At 42.3% G+C, this 14,851-nt stretch overlaps 1 protein-coding gene across 3 annotated transcripts in view; it reads left to right on the forward strand.

The window, feature by feature from the left end:
* KCNH5 (potassium voltage-gated channel subfamily H member 5) overlaps positions 1-14,851 on the forward strand; it is a 151,279-nt gene that overhangs the window by 24,309 nt on the left and 112,119 nt on the right. For all 3 annotated transcript variants that reach the window (XM_069018497.1, XM_069018498.1, XM_069018499.1), the window contains exons 4-5: positions 385-513; positions 14,664-14,779. In XM_069018497.1, coding sequence (XP_068874598.1) covers positions 385-513; positions 14,664-14,779 — 245 coding nt within the window. The remainder of the gene's footprint in view (positions 1-384; positions 514-14,663; positions 14,780-14,851) is intronic.

Genomic DNA, 14,851 nt, shown 5'->3' on the forward strand with positions numbered 1-14,851 from the left:
TTTGATAGCTCTGTATTATGTAAAGAAGGGATCAAAGATACCATCCACCCATTTTTTTTCTTGACTTTCTACCTTTCAGACCTAAGTTTGTGAGACATGCTGGGAAAAAACAAGAACAAGAGGGGAAGAACAATGTATTTTATTTCAGAATGAAGTTTTATATAGCCTCCTGTCTTTGCTTGTCATCCAGTTAGATAAATGAAGCTGTAAAAATGGGAATATGTTGTTTTCCTTGGAGGAAGTAAAATGAAAAGCTCTGGAAGATGCAGAAATACTGAGATACACTCCTAACCTATGTGTGTGTTGTAATAATGTATAAATGTTATGGGCTGGGGAAAGTTTCTGCTACACCACATTCCAATGTCACTTTTTTCTCTGCTCCAGGAACCCCAGTTTGGTTCTACATGCAAATTGCACCTATAAGAAATGAGCATGAAAAAGTGGTTTTGTTCTTGTGCACTTTCAAGGATATCACTTTATTCAAACAACCGATCGAAGATGATTCAACAAAAGGTAAACATGAAATACGTTGTTATTTTTTGTGAATGATAGAAGTACATGCTTGAGCTCAGACCTGTCACAGGGATGTGCCATGTCTGTGATCTGTGTCTTGAACTGAGGAAATGTTTCATGACCTGTCAGAGTTTCAATTCCACTCTCCTAAATTATTAAAAAAAAAAGATAAATTACCATGATTGGAAATTCCCTACCAATCTTTTTCTAGAGTCACAAGCCTTCCTTTTTCTTTATAATTCACTTCATCGTCACTACAGCTGGCACTTTCTAAAAATTACGTGGTTTTGAGTTGTTTGGATGCTGTGTTGTTTTGGGAGATCTTTCTGTTACAGGACAGGTGTCATCTTTTCAGGAAAAAAAATAATTCCAGCTCCTTGTGATGAGATGCTGATATTTCTTCCCTCTTGGATGTGCAATGCAAAAGAAACAGCCTGCTTGAGTCATTTATTACTGCTCAGGAGTGATGACTGCATGGCAGTGGGCATTGTGCTTGTTACTTATCAGCTGCAGGGGAGGATTTTGTTGAAATGCTCTTGTCCCTGCACAGCCCATGGCCAGGCCTGCAGCCTTGTGGGAGAAATTGGTGGGGAAAGGTACAGAGGAGCTGGCAGCATCATCCTCTGCTTTAGTTACAAGACATGTGTCTTGTGTCAGGTTTACATGTGTATTGCTTTGGCTGAAACAATGCATGCTTACATAAAGAAGGACGTGATCCACATCTCTTGGAAGCTGCCTCCTGATGATTAATTCTTTACTATGTTTTTCCCTTCACGCTTGAAGGAGGCTTGATATCTCACTCCAAGCTGGTGTGCTCTAAGCCATCTTCCTTAGCATAAAGTTGGTGTCATTTGAATGCAAACAACGTTTCAAGTAATTTCTTAATATCTAGATAGCACTTATTACAAGTGTTTGGATAACTGAAAAGTCAGTTTATAAAGGCAGACTTAAAACGAAAGGCTCCCCTCCGAGCTGACACTAAATATGACAATTTTTTTTTGTCTAGAGAGTATTATCCATAAAATTATAAGATCCTGATATAGGATTACCTTCTCAGCCATCATAAACTTTACTGCCTCTACAATTTAGCTAGCAACCTGCAAATGTTCTTTGTTTCACTTTCAGCTCTGTAATGTGGAATTTTTCTGCCTGGAAATAATCGGAATTTTTTAGGCTAAATGCCAGTTAATTAAAAAGACTTTATAGGTATCTGAAGGCATGGGACTGGCTCCTTGCTGCAGTGTATGTAATACATAGTGTGAGCTCATCAAGGAAAAGCCAGTCTTTGCAAGAATCTGGTTTCCTATTTTGATGCTTTCTGGGGGAACCAAGATGTATCTGACATGGAACCAGCTCCCAAAGCCCACTTTCCTTGGCTTTGCCCCACTTCCCACAGGACTGAGCTGCACTGAGGAGTGTTTGACTGCAGCAGGACAGAGAAAACATTCTGAAGGTGTCTCTCAGATGCAGAAATGATGACTGTTGCTTCCCTTGGATCTTCAGCCTGGGAGTTCCAAACTGAGCTGCCTCCCCTGGGGAGCAGGGATGTGCTCCAGGGCCTGAGCTCTTCCCCTCCCCATCTTGTGGCTGAGGAGGAGCAGAACCCATGTGGCATCCAGAATAGGAATATATGTTCCTATGGGAAAGAGCAATAGCAGTGAAATGCGTGACTTGTGTGCTGCTGCTGTGCAGTGAATGGCACCATTAGTTAAAATGCCAGGTACTAATGATGGACATCACAAAATACTGCCCTCAGCAGCCAGAGAGGTTTGGCTCTGTGTCTAGAGGGTGCTTACATCAGTTAAAGTCATACCCTAAAAACCCCAAAACTGAAACAGAACATCACAGAGGCAGCGCAGCCACATCTCCTGAGTGTATTAGAAGCATAGGATTGGAGCCTTAAGAATCTACTCAGGGTGCTTTGATTAGAGCATTGATTAGCATTGATCAGTGCCTCCAACAAACCTCGTAATTACAAACCACTGACCCGATTTTTCTTCTGCTTTTTTTATAAGTTTAAGTTTGTCTTGTGCATCCTTGATGTAAGGAAATCATATTCAAATATTTGCACCACTTTACTATAGGGGTGGGAAAACAGCACTGTTGCATTACCTTCTTTGTCTCAGCTGTGTGGATCTCTGGGATCTCATGGCACTGGGATCACAGTGGTTTTGTGTCAGACATGGTGCTATGAGAGATACATAATTCAGTGTCCCTGCAGATAACATTACAATGTGCTCAGAAGCTGCCAGGCCACTTTCTTTTTGAATTATGAGATTGGTAAACATATACGTTAAAATTTAGTGGAGAATTTGTAAAGCCTTGTGAAAAAGGGTTTCAATAAAGTACTGCTATTGAGTGCTGGGATTTGCCATTGAAAGGGCTATTTTTTTTTTTTTCCTTTTTAAAAGAAGGATATTTCTTCAGAAATTCTGCCAGGACCATGCAATACATAATACATAAGTAACTATGGTGCAGATGAGTTACTGTGTATTACTTACAGGAGCAGTAAATTTGAGATAAAAAATTCAGCAGAAATAAAATATTGATGCTATTATGCAATAATCTCTCCATACCAAAACGTTCTGCACTGTTCAAAGGTGTGTTGCTTTGTTGTGAAGCTTCAGTGTATCACGCTCTGTGAGGTATTTAAATCATGCCAATGGGTGTATCTACCCTGCAGAGTGTCTGCATGTCCCCACTCCTGGAAATACCTGGTTGGGTTGGCCAGATCTGCTTGCAGTGGCTGCCGTGGGGTTGGCATCTTGTGGAGACCTTGCCAGAGAACAGCAGGTTTGGGGGACAGGGAGGGGTGCTGAGGATGCAGATCTGCCCAAAAGTGTCAAGCAGCTTGTCAGGTTTGTGAAAACAGGACGGACAAATGAAGCAGTTGTCTTACTACAAAGCACATTGCCAGGGTGTTTTGTTTTTTTTTTCTGATGTGGGCCTAAAAACATGTTTTTTGAGTGCCAAAAATGCATCTGACTTCACGGGGACAAGCCCCATGTGAGCAGAGGGAGTCAGAGAGGTCTGGGACACTGTGACAGATGGTATCTGTTTCTGCTTGCCTGTGTGCTCACCACTTGCTCTGTTAATGCTGAAAGGAGGAGGAGGAGGAGGAGGAGGAGGAGGAGGAAGGGAGGAGGAGAGGAGGAGAGGGCTTTGCTTGCCAGAGGGAGTAAAAGTAATGAAAATTTTCCCCAGGCTCACCCAGGAGGCTGTGAATTTGCTGCAGACCAGAAAGCTGTTGAAACTTACTGGACTGTAAGCAAGACTGGAGAAAAGGGATATTTAAAAGCTACCTTCCTCTCATAAAATACAGTGACAGAGATCAAAACCCTTGTTTTCTGAGAGGGTACAGGCAGTGGACACTAAAGATTGGACTGACTTGTTTTCTTGTTACTTGTGCTTGGATCTGTTATTGCTGGGTGATGCGTGGGAGACCCATGATGTATGGCAATGTAACAGTGACCAAAAGGTGCTGTGGAAAATTACTTAAAAAAGTGTCTAACCAGTCAGAAGTGTCAAAACCCCCCAGCAGCTTCAGCAGAAGCAGCAAAAATGGTAATGGAAGGAAGGATCAGCCGCCTGGTTGATGTGTTCCCTCCTGGGTGAAGGTGCCTCTGGCTGCTGTGCAGGTCTGGAGGGAAGAGAAAACACCCTCCATTGGTTTGGTTTTTGGTTTATAGTGCCCCAGCTCTTGAGCCAGTGCCTGGATGAGCTGTGGATGGGGGCAGTGTGGAAGAAGAAGTGATGTGAGAATTTGTGATGAGGCAGGAGGCGATGGCTGCACTTGGTGGTCACTGGGCCAGTGCCTTATTTTCTGGTGGAGGAGCTGTGCTGTGTTTGTCTGATCTCTCCTTCTTTCCTTCTTCTGCTCCTCTTTGCTAATAGGAATATTTGTCTGATCTGGATTCAGTAGCAAGCAGCAGGTCCCACCTGGTGGCAGAGGGCCAGATCCCCAGGTGTCCTGGCTCGAGGCCAGGCACAGCAGAGGGGGAAGGCCACTACAAGCATATGAAAGATCACATTATGTATTTTCTTTAAACAAATAAAACCCAAAGAATCTTTTTTTTTAGTGTTTGTACCATTGTCGGTTCACAGTTGGATGCTTTTATCAGCTTGCTGAGCTTTTATTCTGTCTTTACCCAATGGCCTTTTAAAAACATCTGAAGACTTTAAATTCCTCCAAGGACACACAGTGGTAATAATCTCATGTTTATTTGTCAGGAAAAAAATGAAGCCATTTTTCTGGGCCCTAACTATAAGAAGGGTGAATGGGGCCACTTAAAATGTTAACACCATTTGAAGCCAGGAGTGCTCTAGATTCTATTGAACAGAAAGTTTAAGTATAGAAAAAAAAAAAAAGACTCCATAATAGTGGTATTTCACTTAGTTGTGCAATGTTTTTATTCCCTTTGTTATCATCAGTGAAGAAAAAACGTGGCCTTTAGGTAAACCTAGAATGGTTTTTTTGGTAGGATTCTCCCTGGTTATCTGGAGTCTCTGTGGAGTTAAATATCAGGCTTGTCACGTCTGGAGTGATGGGGAAATTCTAGTGAATACTGATGGGATGTTGAATCAGGATGCAAAGTTGTGTTAATGAGCCCCCTGCAACTCAGGACTGTGTGCTGTTAACAGATGGGATCAGGTGATGGCACAGCAGGATCCTGAAGTTGCTTTTTGGTTTTTTTTTCCTTTTCACTTGATAGAGCCAGACTTTGATAATCAAGTCTGTCTGGGACAATGCTGTAATGCTTCCAGTGATATAACTCTTTATGGTTATATAACTCTATATAATGATACAACTCTATCTCAGAGTATGACAGGGCTATAAAAAGTGTAGTAGTTGCAGAAATACGCACTTATGGCTTGCTAATCCTTGCTAAGCCTATAATTCTGATCCTTTTTTATCTTTAATAAGTGCAAGTTATTAAGCATATATAACTAGTTGCACATAGGAACTTTTTTTCCTTGAGGGGGTATCAATCCTGGTGATAATAGAAGAAGTGGGTGGAGGGATTAGAGCATGAAAATAAGGTTTCTACCTTTAGCTGAAGCACAGTGTACCCTGTTGAGTACATCACCTTGACAGTAATCCATCACAGTAATTTAATAGGTTACAATTTGGATATCCTTAACGTGTTTTTATTGCACTTTCTATGGCTGTAATAACAAGGGTCTCATTGCAAGAGAGACCCACTTATTCTCATGCTGTTTCCTTTTGCTGTGATCTGCAGTTCCACTGCCTTCCAGGTAGCAAGGAGATCACCTCCATTTCTCCATTCTCCCCTGGCTCTAGAGTGCAGCATCCAGGGACTCCTGGGCTGGGAGAAAGGACTTTGGTGTGGGGGGATGACAAGAGAAGCGGTCATTTGCCAGGACACCAGGTGGGTTCTCAAGTGTCAAGAGCAGACAACTCAGTGCAATGATGCTGAGAGATAGTCTCGCTTAGTATTTAGATAGTTAGACAATATTTAAATAAAAACTATTTTAGACAGTATTTGAAACCGTAGATGTGGGATAGGCACAGCTTGCCAGTAACCAGGAAGACCTTCCAAGGTTGCTTTTTTCCTGTTCCTGCAGGACAAGCATCCCTGTTACTCGTCCCTGTTACGTTTTCAGTGACGTGCTGCTGGCACTTTCTGCAGACACTGCACAGGCTGAATAGTCACAGAGGGAGTTGTTTCCTCACTTTCAGGAGTGGTGCTCCAAGGCTTTATTTTCACTCCCCCTTCCCTCTCTGTATCATTTCTTGCTTTGCTACTGCTTGAGACCCACCATGATGAAGAAGAGGGAATTTCCATATCCAGGGTTGTTTAGTTTCCCTCACAGAAATGAAGTATTTTTTTTCTGAATCTGATACAGCCTTTGGAGCCCTTTGTGTGCTCCAGCAGCAACCCACCAATGCACATTAACTGTCTGCAAGTTTCTGGAAGTTTAATGTGCAATGAAAATGAAATCCCATTGAAATCAAATCTAACCCTGTGAGAGATTGAATTAAACTGGAAGCTGATCTTTAAAGCAGCAGCTGTTTGTAGATGGATACACTTTCTATGTAGAAAATTAAACACTCATCAGCCAAATCTAAAATAATAAGTATAAATGTAGTGGAGTTTAAAAGTCTGATCTGTCTAACACAGGGCATTCCACTTCACTAAGTTGCTCCTCTGCTGAACCCATGAACTTGTGTGTAACTAACCTATCCCCTCCAGGGAGGCATCCAGTATTGATTTAGAAGAGGCTGAGCATCCACTACATTACTTCATATTTTTTGTGCTTCTCCATTACACTTTTGGCATTAAAGAAGTGTCAAATTAGCCTGGCTTTGGCTTCCTGCAGTGGCATCTTCTTACGTCTTTTTTTCCCACTGTATTAAGAAAGTCCCACTAAGGCATTTACACATATAATCAGCTCATCACTGCGCCTTCATTTGATAAAGTAAATGAGTTCAGCTCCTTAAACCTCTGTCTAGACTGAATTTGGAGGTCTGGTGATGGCAGATACATGGATGTTTTAGCTGCCCTTTAATCCAGCTCATTGGCAGCAGTAGGGATGAAACTGTGGTGGCCTGGATTTCAGCCTCTCAGGTCCCCAGCCAGTTTTTGCAGCAATTATTGTGGCTGGGTGGGTTTCCAGCTAATTCCTTGTTATTGCCCATTGCTCAGCCTCTCCAAGCCCAGTCCTTACTGTTATGTATCCAAGGAACAGGTGACTTTTTGCCAAAGCCATTTTCATGCTGAGCTGCTCATCTACCTTTGGATCCTTTTCAGAAGTGTTCTTTGCCTGGGACATTTTCCCCTCCTGTGCTGGCATTACAATTTGCATTGCTTTTCCCTAGATGACTGTTCTCCGTTTAAGATGTGTATTAGTGGCACGTGCCCAGTTGTCAAGTGCATCATCCTGCTTGACTGCCCTCGCTGCTGTTTAACATTCCTCTAATCCTCCTGTCATTTGACACTTCTATCAGTCATTTTATAAGGACTTTCAAACCCTAGCGACAAGCAGTGAATAGGATGCCTGGCCACTGGGGTCCAGAAGGCTCCCAGTATTAAATTTTTACAATTTTCCAATGCTCCTTGTTTGATACTTGCCAAGTAGCAAGTTCTTCACCCATTTAACCTGTAATTTACTGAACTGCATGGTCTCAATATCTCGTTGAGGGGGTCACACAGGGTCAATTTGGTGAAGATTGCTGTGCAAGAGGCTTTGGCCACTCTGTGTCTTCTGGGGTGATTCAAACACAGAACCAGGATGAGGTGATGTGATGGGATGAGCACTTTGCTATCTGGCCATACCTAAAAGCTAGGTGACTGAGACTTACAGTAATTAGAATTTTGGTTTTTTTCCCTTCTTCCCAAAATTTGCACCTGTTTTTATACCTGAAAGTAATTCCCCAATGGCCCTGTGCATGTGTATAAAGTTTAGCCTTATTTGCAGAAAAGTGAAATGTAAGAACTTGGGCACCGTACATTTAAGGCTATTTGAGAAATAAATTTTAAAAATATATTGTAATTTTAAAATGTCTACCAAGTGTAGTCTAAAGTTATATAAATCTTAGCTCTTCTTATCAGTAGATCTCAAAATGGCTTGCAAATTAGGCAATTAGCATGATCTTCATTTTAAGGAGGAGAAACTGAAGCTCAGAGAGGTAAAATGATATGCCCAAGATTACCCATTAGTTCTTCATCCCTGCTGAGCTCCCCAGTGGTTGCAGTGGGTGGATGGCAGCTGGGAAGACAACATTGAGCAAGAAGGGAGGTTGGATGTAAAAATTGTCCCAGGAGTGCAGTGCATTATCAGACAGTGGAACACACAGAATTTCAATTCCGGAAATTTATCCCAATATTTTGAATTTCATTTTAATAGACTCTCAGTCCAGAAGTATTTTTACTGCATCATGAGAATGATTGAACATTGTTTGACTATTAATCTGTTTATTCAGGAATCCTGTTTATCCCTCTCTCTCTCTAAAAATCCAATACTGGGATTATTAAGTTTTTCAAAGAGACAGTGAACTCTTTCAGACATACTTTGCCTGCAGTAAAGAACAAACAGCCAGCCATTGTAATGATTTTACTGCTTGAAAATCTAGAAATAGCTGGGATTTATATATGCTATTTATGCCAAAGGATGATCCATGTTACCAGTTGAATTCCACACTTCCTAACTCTGAGCAGTGCTAGTGCTCTTTGCTCTTGTGGCTATGTCATAAATTATATATTATTTAAGCATTCTGCATGTTAACTGTTTCGTGCTTCACAGTGAGATCAGAACAATCTTTCCATGGTCAGGATCTGTTCCCTGTGACCCTGCAGGCAGAAGTCAACATGAACACTGCTGGAATTGCCCTCTGCAATTGTTTTTGCACACAGAATATAATTCTTAACCCAGGTGTTTTCCCTGCAGTCTAAGGTAGGGGATAGTTCCCTGTTACACTGATTTAAAAGTCCTCATTATTAAGACCAGACAAACCCTGACAAAAAGGTTAATTGCAACCCAGTAGAGCTATACTAATGCTTTATTAGGGGGAACTAGTCATGTCTAGGTTTTTCAGAGCAAGTGCACTATAAAGGACACTAACATTTCACCTTGAGATTTTAAACTCTTCATAAACTTTGATGTATGAATTTAGCTTTAAAATAATATAGTTTATGAACTAAATATTTTTTTTTAGTGTGGCTGCTAGCTGGGTGGTTAGATCTGTATTTGGAACTGTACACAAACCCAGTCAGAGAGACTGCAAATTTTCAACTTTTAATTAAATTGTGGTGAGAGTTCTAAGGGTTTTATCATTTGCACATAGTTATATCTGAAAATATTTTCTGTTTTGTGAGCTTTGTGAGATTGGAAATCCTTCTGATTCCAAGGTTTTATCTTCACATAACCTTTAGGAAAGAGTCTGAGATGTCTGTTCCAACCTAAATGATTCAATGATTCTGTCTCATCCCTTCCAGCATCACTTCTGCTTGGGGAAGCCTCCCCTGTTGCACTTTCTTTGGACAGCTTTTACTCTGGTTCTTTTTATGCTCTGCCATACACTGCAACAGCATCTTGGACCTGGCTGGCATTTCTCCTTACCCAGGGAAGGCAGCAGAGATGAGGAGGGGTGTTGGAGATGGATGGGGGTGTTTGTGTGCTGGATCCATCCGCAGGGTGCGTTGTTGGGAAGAAGGTTGGTGACCAGAAGGGCAGAGAGAGGTCCCTGTGGCCGTGCAAGGCTGCAGCTGGCAGAAATGTGAAAATGGGAAGTCTCTAAATGAGTCTGGAAAGGATTTTGCACACAGAGAAAGCAGCAAGGGCGGCGATGGAGGGGAGGTTTTTGGAGAGCAGCTGCCACATAGCTGTGCCTGTCCCAGCTGTCCAGGGTAAAACAGAAGGATGGATTCAGGATCTCAGGGAGAAAGATGTGTGGGCATAATACTGGTCTGGTTGGAGAAGTAGCTGATGGAAAGGCACATACTGTAGTGAGTAGGACAGTTTGGACTTTCTGGTGGTGGAGGGACAATAGTGTCAAGTTCTAACCTGGAAAAACAATTTCCCCCTCAGGCACCATCTAATTTCTGTAGTGGTGCATGAACCTAGGGAGGGGCTGAGTGAGATCCTCAGATGCTTTTGGAAAGCCTTTCCTCCTCTGAGGAGGTGTTCAGGTGCTCTGCTTCACCTGCCTATTGCCTACATCCCCCCCATGCTCCTGCACTCCCCCAGGCATCCTGTCACAGCATCAACAGCTTCAACCAATGTCACAGCACCTGAGGTTTAGAAAAAACACCTATTTAAAAAAAAATAAAAATTAATTCTCCTGTTTTTATTTCTCTTTAGAGAAACCTCTGGCTCAGCTGTTGTGTGAAGGACGCCACAAAGTCATCTCTGTCAAACTGGCAGTCCTTTTTAGGGAAAGAGACATGGAGAATACTTTGTGGATGTAAAACATTTAATTGTGTCTAAAATACATGGAGGAAGAAGAAAGTTGCATGCCTGGAAGGGCAGTGTTACAGCTGGGCCAAGGCAGAGACTAGTTTAGCTCATGTCTATCGGCATGCTTGCTTTCTTCATGTCCTATTCCTGTAACTGTTAAACCTCCAGTTTGTTGTGACTGCAGAAATTTTAATTTGAATAATGGATAGAAACAGGGAAATATTTTGCTCTGTTCCTGTTTAAGAGATCTTTGTTTTGGATCCTGAGAATAAATGCAGATCTTGAGGGTTGTTTTTTAAAGCAGGGGAACAAATGCTTTTTGTTTTGTCCCTGAATGAGAAAGTAATTAAAGAGAACCAGGGGAAACAATCATTTTACGTGTCTGCTATTCCAGAATTTTCCGTTCGAGGTAGTTCACGTCTTTGTCTGGAACAACCAGTTTAACTTCTTGTAAGGAGGAGCAGCTGCTGGCCTGATCTGGTGTGTGATCTGATGCTGCTGCTGCTTTTTTCCCCAGGAATCTGAGTGCAGTGGTGCGAGTTCAGGGTGCTATTTTTCAAGTGGTGCTGTGGAAGAAAGACACAATCCAGCTGAGCTGAAGAGAGCATCAGAAGTGTTGCATTTTCTCACGAGTACGGTTTTGTTTCTGCCCCTCTTGCACCTGCTATTTGTGCAGCTCCTTTACTCCTTCCAGACTGAAAATATCTGTGAGGACAGGCGGTCACTAATACTTGGGATAAAATTATCATTCTTTTCAAGTCTCTGTCTATAGAGGAAAAGAAAGGAGAGAATCTTTTGAAGAAACATTGACAGCAGTAGGCAGCTATGCAAATTTTCCCTGGTCTATTTAAACATACACATTGGTTTTAAATATAATTCTGAACTTGTCTAGTCTACAACAAGGTCAAGAAACAGAGACATGTACCCTGTGCAGATTATTTCAGACACGAGGCAGCCTGTATACATTTTCACCTTCCCACTCATAACCCAGCATCTTGCTGTTGCTGTGTTTTTAATTCTCTTGGGTTGTAAATAGGAAACAAAAGAACCTGGTGCTTTTTTCACACTATTGCAGATGAATAGATTGGAGCAGGTAAAATAATGCTGGACTTGGTGCTGAATTGGAGAAAAAAGTCATGTTAGTGTATTCTGTGCTTCCAATATCCAGAATCATGGGCTTCACAGGGCTGAAAGAAATGTGAAAATGTGAAGTTTCTAAATGAGGCTGGAAGGGTTTTGCAAAAGGTCTGCTCTGGCACAAAGCAAAGCTTTGGTCATGGTGGAGAAAGGACATGATGAAATGGTTTGTCCTGTGAAAGGAAGAGGTCAGACCAGATGAGCAGAGTGGTAACCTTGAATGCTAAAATTGTGGCTTCTTTCTTTCACATGTCATTGATATCTCACATGGTAGTAAAGAAGGATTTGAAAAAAATCGTAGTTTTTCCTTTCTTTTTATTTTTACAGCAAAAGGGTTGCTGTTGTCTGGTATGCAGCTTACTGCTCCATCTTGCAGGACAGATGCTTTTCTTACCTAAAACAGTGACAAGGGATTTCTTACCAGTTCTGTTTTTATAAGAGAGGCATTTTAAACCCCGTATTTTTATGAGTGGGATCTCTCAGCCTGCAAAGCACCATGACAAAGGATTTCTAGAGAATACATGAAGCCATCACCTGTCATTGCCAGCTCCTGACTCTTCTCCAAATCCTCCTCTAACTGGACATAGTACTGCAGGAACTGGCCTCACCAGTGAGGAGGAGATGGGAGGGTTCACCCTCCTGGACGTGCTGGTGGTTCTGTGTCTAATTCAGCCAAGGATTTCCAGCATGGATGCGTTCAGCTTGGACCCTTGGGAATCCCCAAACCATTTTCTGCCAAACCACTTTCCAGCATGTATTGGTGTAGGGGGTTGTGCTTCCTTAGGTACAGGGCTTTGCACTTCTCCCTGCTGGTGTTCCTGTCAGGAGTTGGAGTAGCTGACAGCCCTGAGATGTGAGTGACTGGGGCTGTATCCAGCAGTTTGTCTGTGGTGATTTTGGCTTTGCTGAGCACTTTTCCATCACTCTCATATCAGCTGCGAGGCAGGAGGACAAAATAAAGATTTGGGACTGGGCCATATTTGTCCTTCTGGACCACAAGGAAATATTTTTCCAGGGGAAGAAGACAGTGACTGTGTGCATGTGTCTGTGAGTACCTGCCCAGGTCTGGAAGTGGATGAACACCTTCTTGGAGGAGAGCTGCTCTCTTTCCCTGGTTCTTGCTGTGTGTTTGCAGTGACCCAAAAGAAATCACCTGGGTGCACTGTGGCCTCCAGCAATTACTAGAAATGCTGGGGCAGAGCTGTTGTGATGCTGTTACCAGGCTCACTTGCTCCTTGAAATTGCTGGTTTAGAAAGATAAAGAACAGTTCTGACTTCTGTCTTAAAGCTGTCTCCTTCCTGCAGTTTTATAGACAATTAGGAAAAGGAAAAGCACAAGGATTTTTTTTCTAGAAATTAATAGTTCATAGATCACTGTAGTCTGCCTTGACCTTGTTTAATACAGAAAGTGCATATTCCTAATTGAATATCCTGGTAAGCTCCAGAAGCATGAGACATATCCAAAGCTCACATTTCAAGTTTACATTTGAAAAGTTAATAAAATGCTTCTATTTTTTACCTTTTCCCAGTGAATTTTTTATGTGCATTTTTGAGGTCATGTATAAATAGCCAGACACAAACGTTTGTGCAGTGCTGGTGGCGTGTCACGATATTTTGAGCTGTTCTGATTGTTAAATGATGAACAATGGATTTACACTTGTGTGACTATGATATGTATGTGGTAAATGGCAAAGCTAAGTTGTACATAATTTTTTTTCTTGAAGTTTTACTGTCTTTTCTGTTCCCTGCTCTTTGTTTTGTCTCCCTCAGGGCTTCCCTTAACTTTCCAAGTCCCTGACTCCTAACAGCAAAAGGCATTTAAAAATAAGCCTAGCATTGGCACAAGTTGCCCAGAGAAGCTGTGGCTGCCCCATCCTTGGGAGTGTTCAAGGCCAGGTTGGATGGGACTTGGAGCAGCCTGGTCTGGTGGAAGGTGTCCTGGCCCATGGCAGGGGTTTGGAACTAGATGATCCTTAGGGTACCTTCCAACCCAAACCATTCTGTGATTCTATGATGATTCTAAAGTAGAAATGTTGTGTTTCCTTTCTCAGATATGAGTATTTCCCCCAATTTTCACCTACTCAGCATTCAAATTAAATGAAAGTTAAACCTTCTCCTGAACCCCTTTCCTGTCCATAACTTGTTTGATATTTTATCCACATCTCTCTGGTAAAAAAATGACATTATACCTGGCTAAACTGAATGTTGAGCATCTCCTTTGGTGTCCTTGGGAATATGCTTCCTTCCTGAAGATACTTGGATTTTCAATTTTCCTGCTCAATACTGAGGTGCTACACTGCTGAAAATCCTGGTGTTTTCTTTGCTGCACCCATCTACCCCATCCACTCATGCATCCACACCATCACATTTGGGTGTTTTTCCTTGCCGGGTGCTGCAGGAAAATGTTCCTCAGGGGCATCCCAGTGTGTGGGTATCAGGCCACAATTAAAGCAGCTGTTTATCATTAATATAATAGCTAAATGTATTTCTTAATGCCATTTAAAATCAAGTTCTTAATTTTACTTTAAAGGCTTAATGATTTTTTTTTTTTAAGTCTGAAGCATTGCTGCTGGTACTGTCTTTTTTATTTTTAAGATTTTTTTTTTGTCCCTGAAGTTTAGTTGGGGCAAAAACCAGTAAGGAATTAAGGATCAGACTTCTGGGGCTGCTCCAGCTCTCTTGAAATAGCAGGAGCCTTTCTGTAGCTGGAGAGGATTTTCCTTCAGCAGGATTTGCAGACTTGGGAAGCCCTTGCCTGAGCTTCAGTGGCTTGGAATTAGATTTCAGCAGCAGAGTATGTCCCCAGAAGGCTGAAAACATGATGTCATCCCTCTAACACAATGTCTCTAGAAGGCAGAAGAAAGAATGTTTTGATTCCCCTCACATTTACCCGTGTTTGCATTGAAGGAGCAGTATTTTTCCTCTTTTGCAAGATCTTTAAGCCCGGAGCCTGAAGCTGCTCCGTGCGGCAATTTAGAGAAACTGTTCAGGTCTGAGACTGAATATGGTCAAGCACAAAGGAGATTTACTAGCACTGGATGAGGCCTGAGTAGTTCTGACATGATTTCTGACATGGTTTCCTTCTTTTCCTGCAGGTTGGACGAAGTTTGCCCGGCTGACGCGGGCGCTGACCAACAGCCGGAGCGTCCTGCAGCAGCTGACGCCGATGAACAAAGCTGAGGTGGTGCACAAGCACTCCCGCTTAGCTGAAGTAAGTGGGGTGGACACCAGCCTGACCCCTTCCTAGGGCGGGGGGGGAAGAAAACCCACCCTAATTCCCCGT

Source organism: Aphelocoma coerulescens, chromosome 5 (assembly GCF_041296385.1).
Source record: "Aphelocoma coerulescens isolate FSJ_1873_10779 chromosome 5, UR_Acoe_1.0, whole genome shotgun sequence".
Taxonomy (NCBI): Eukaryota; Metazoa; Chordata; class Aves; order Passeriformes; family Corvidae; genus Aphelocoma; species Aphelocoma coerulescens.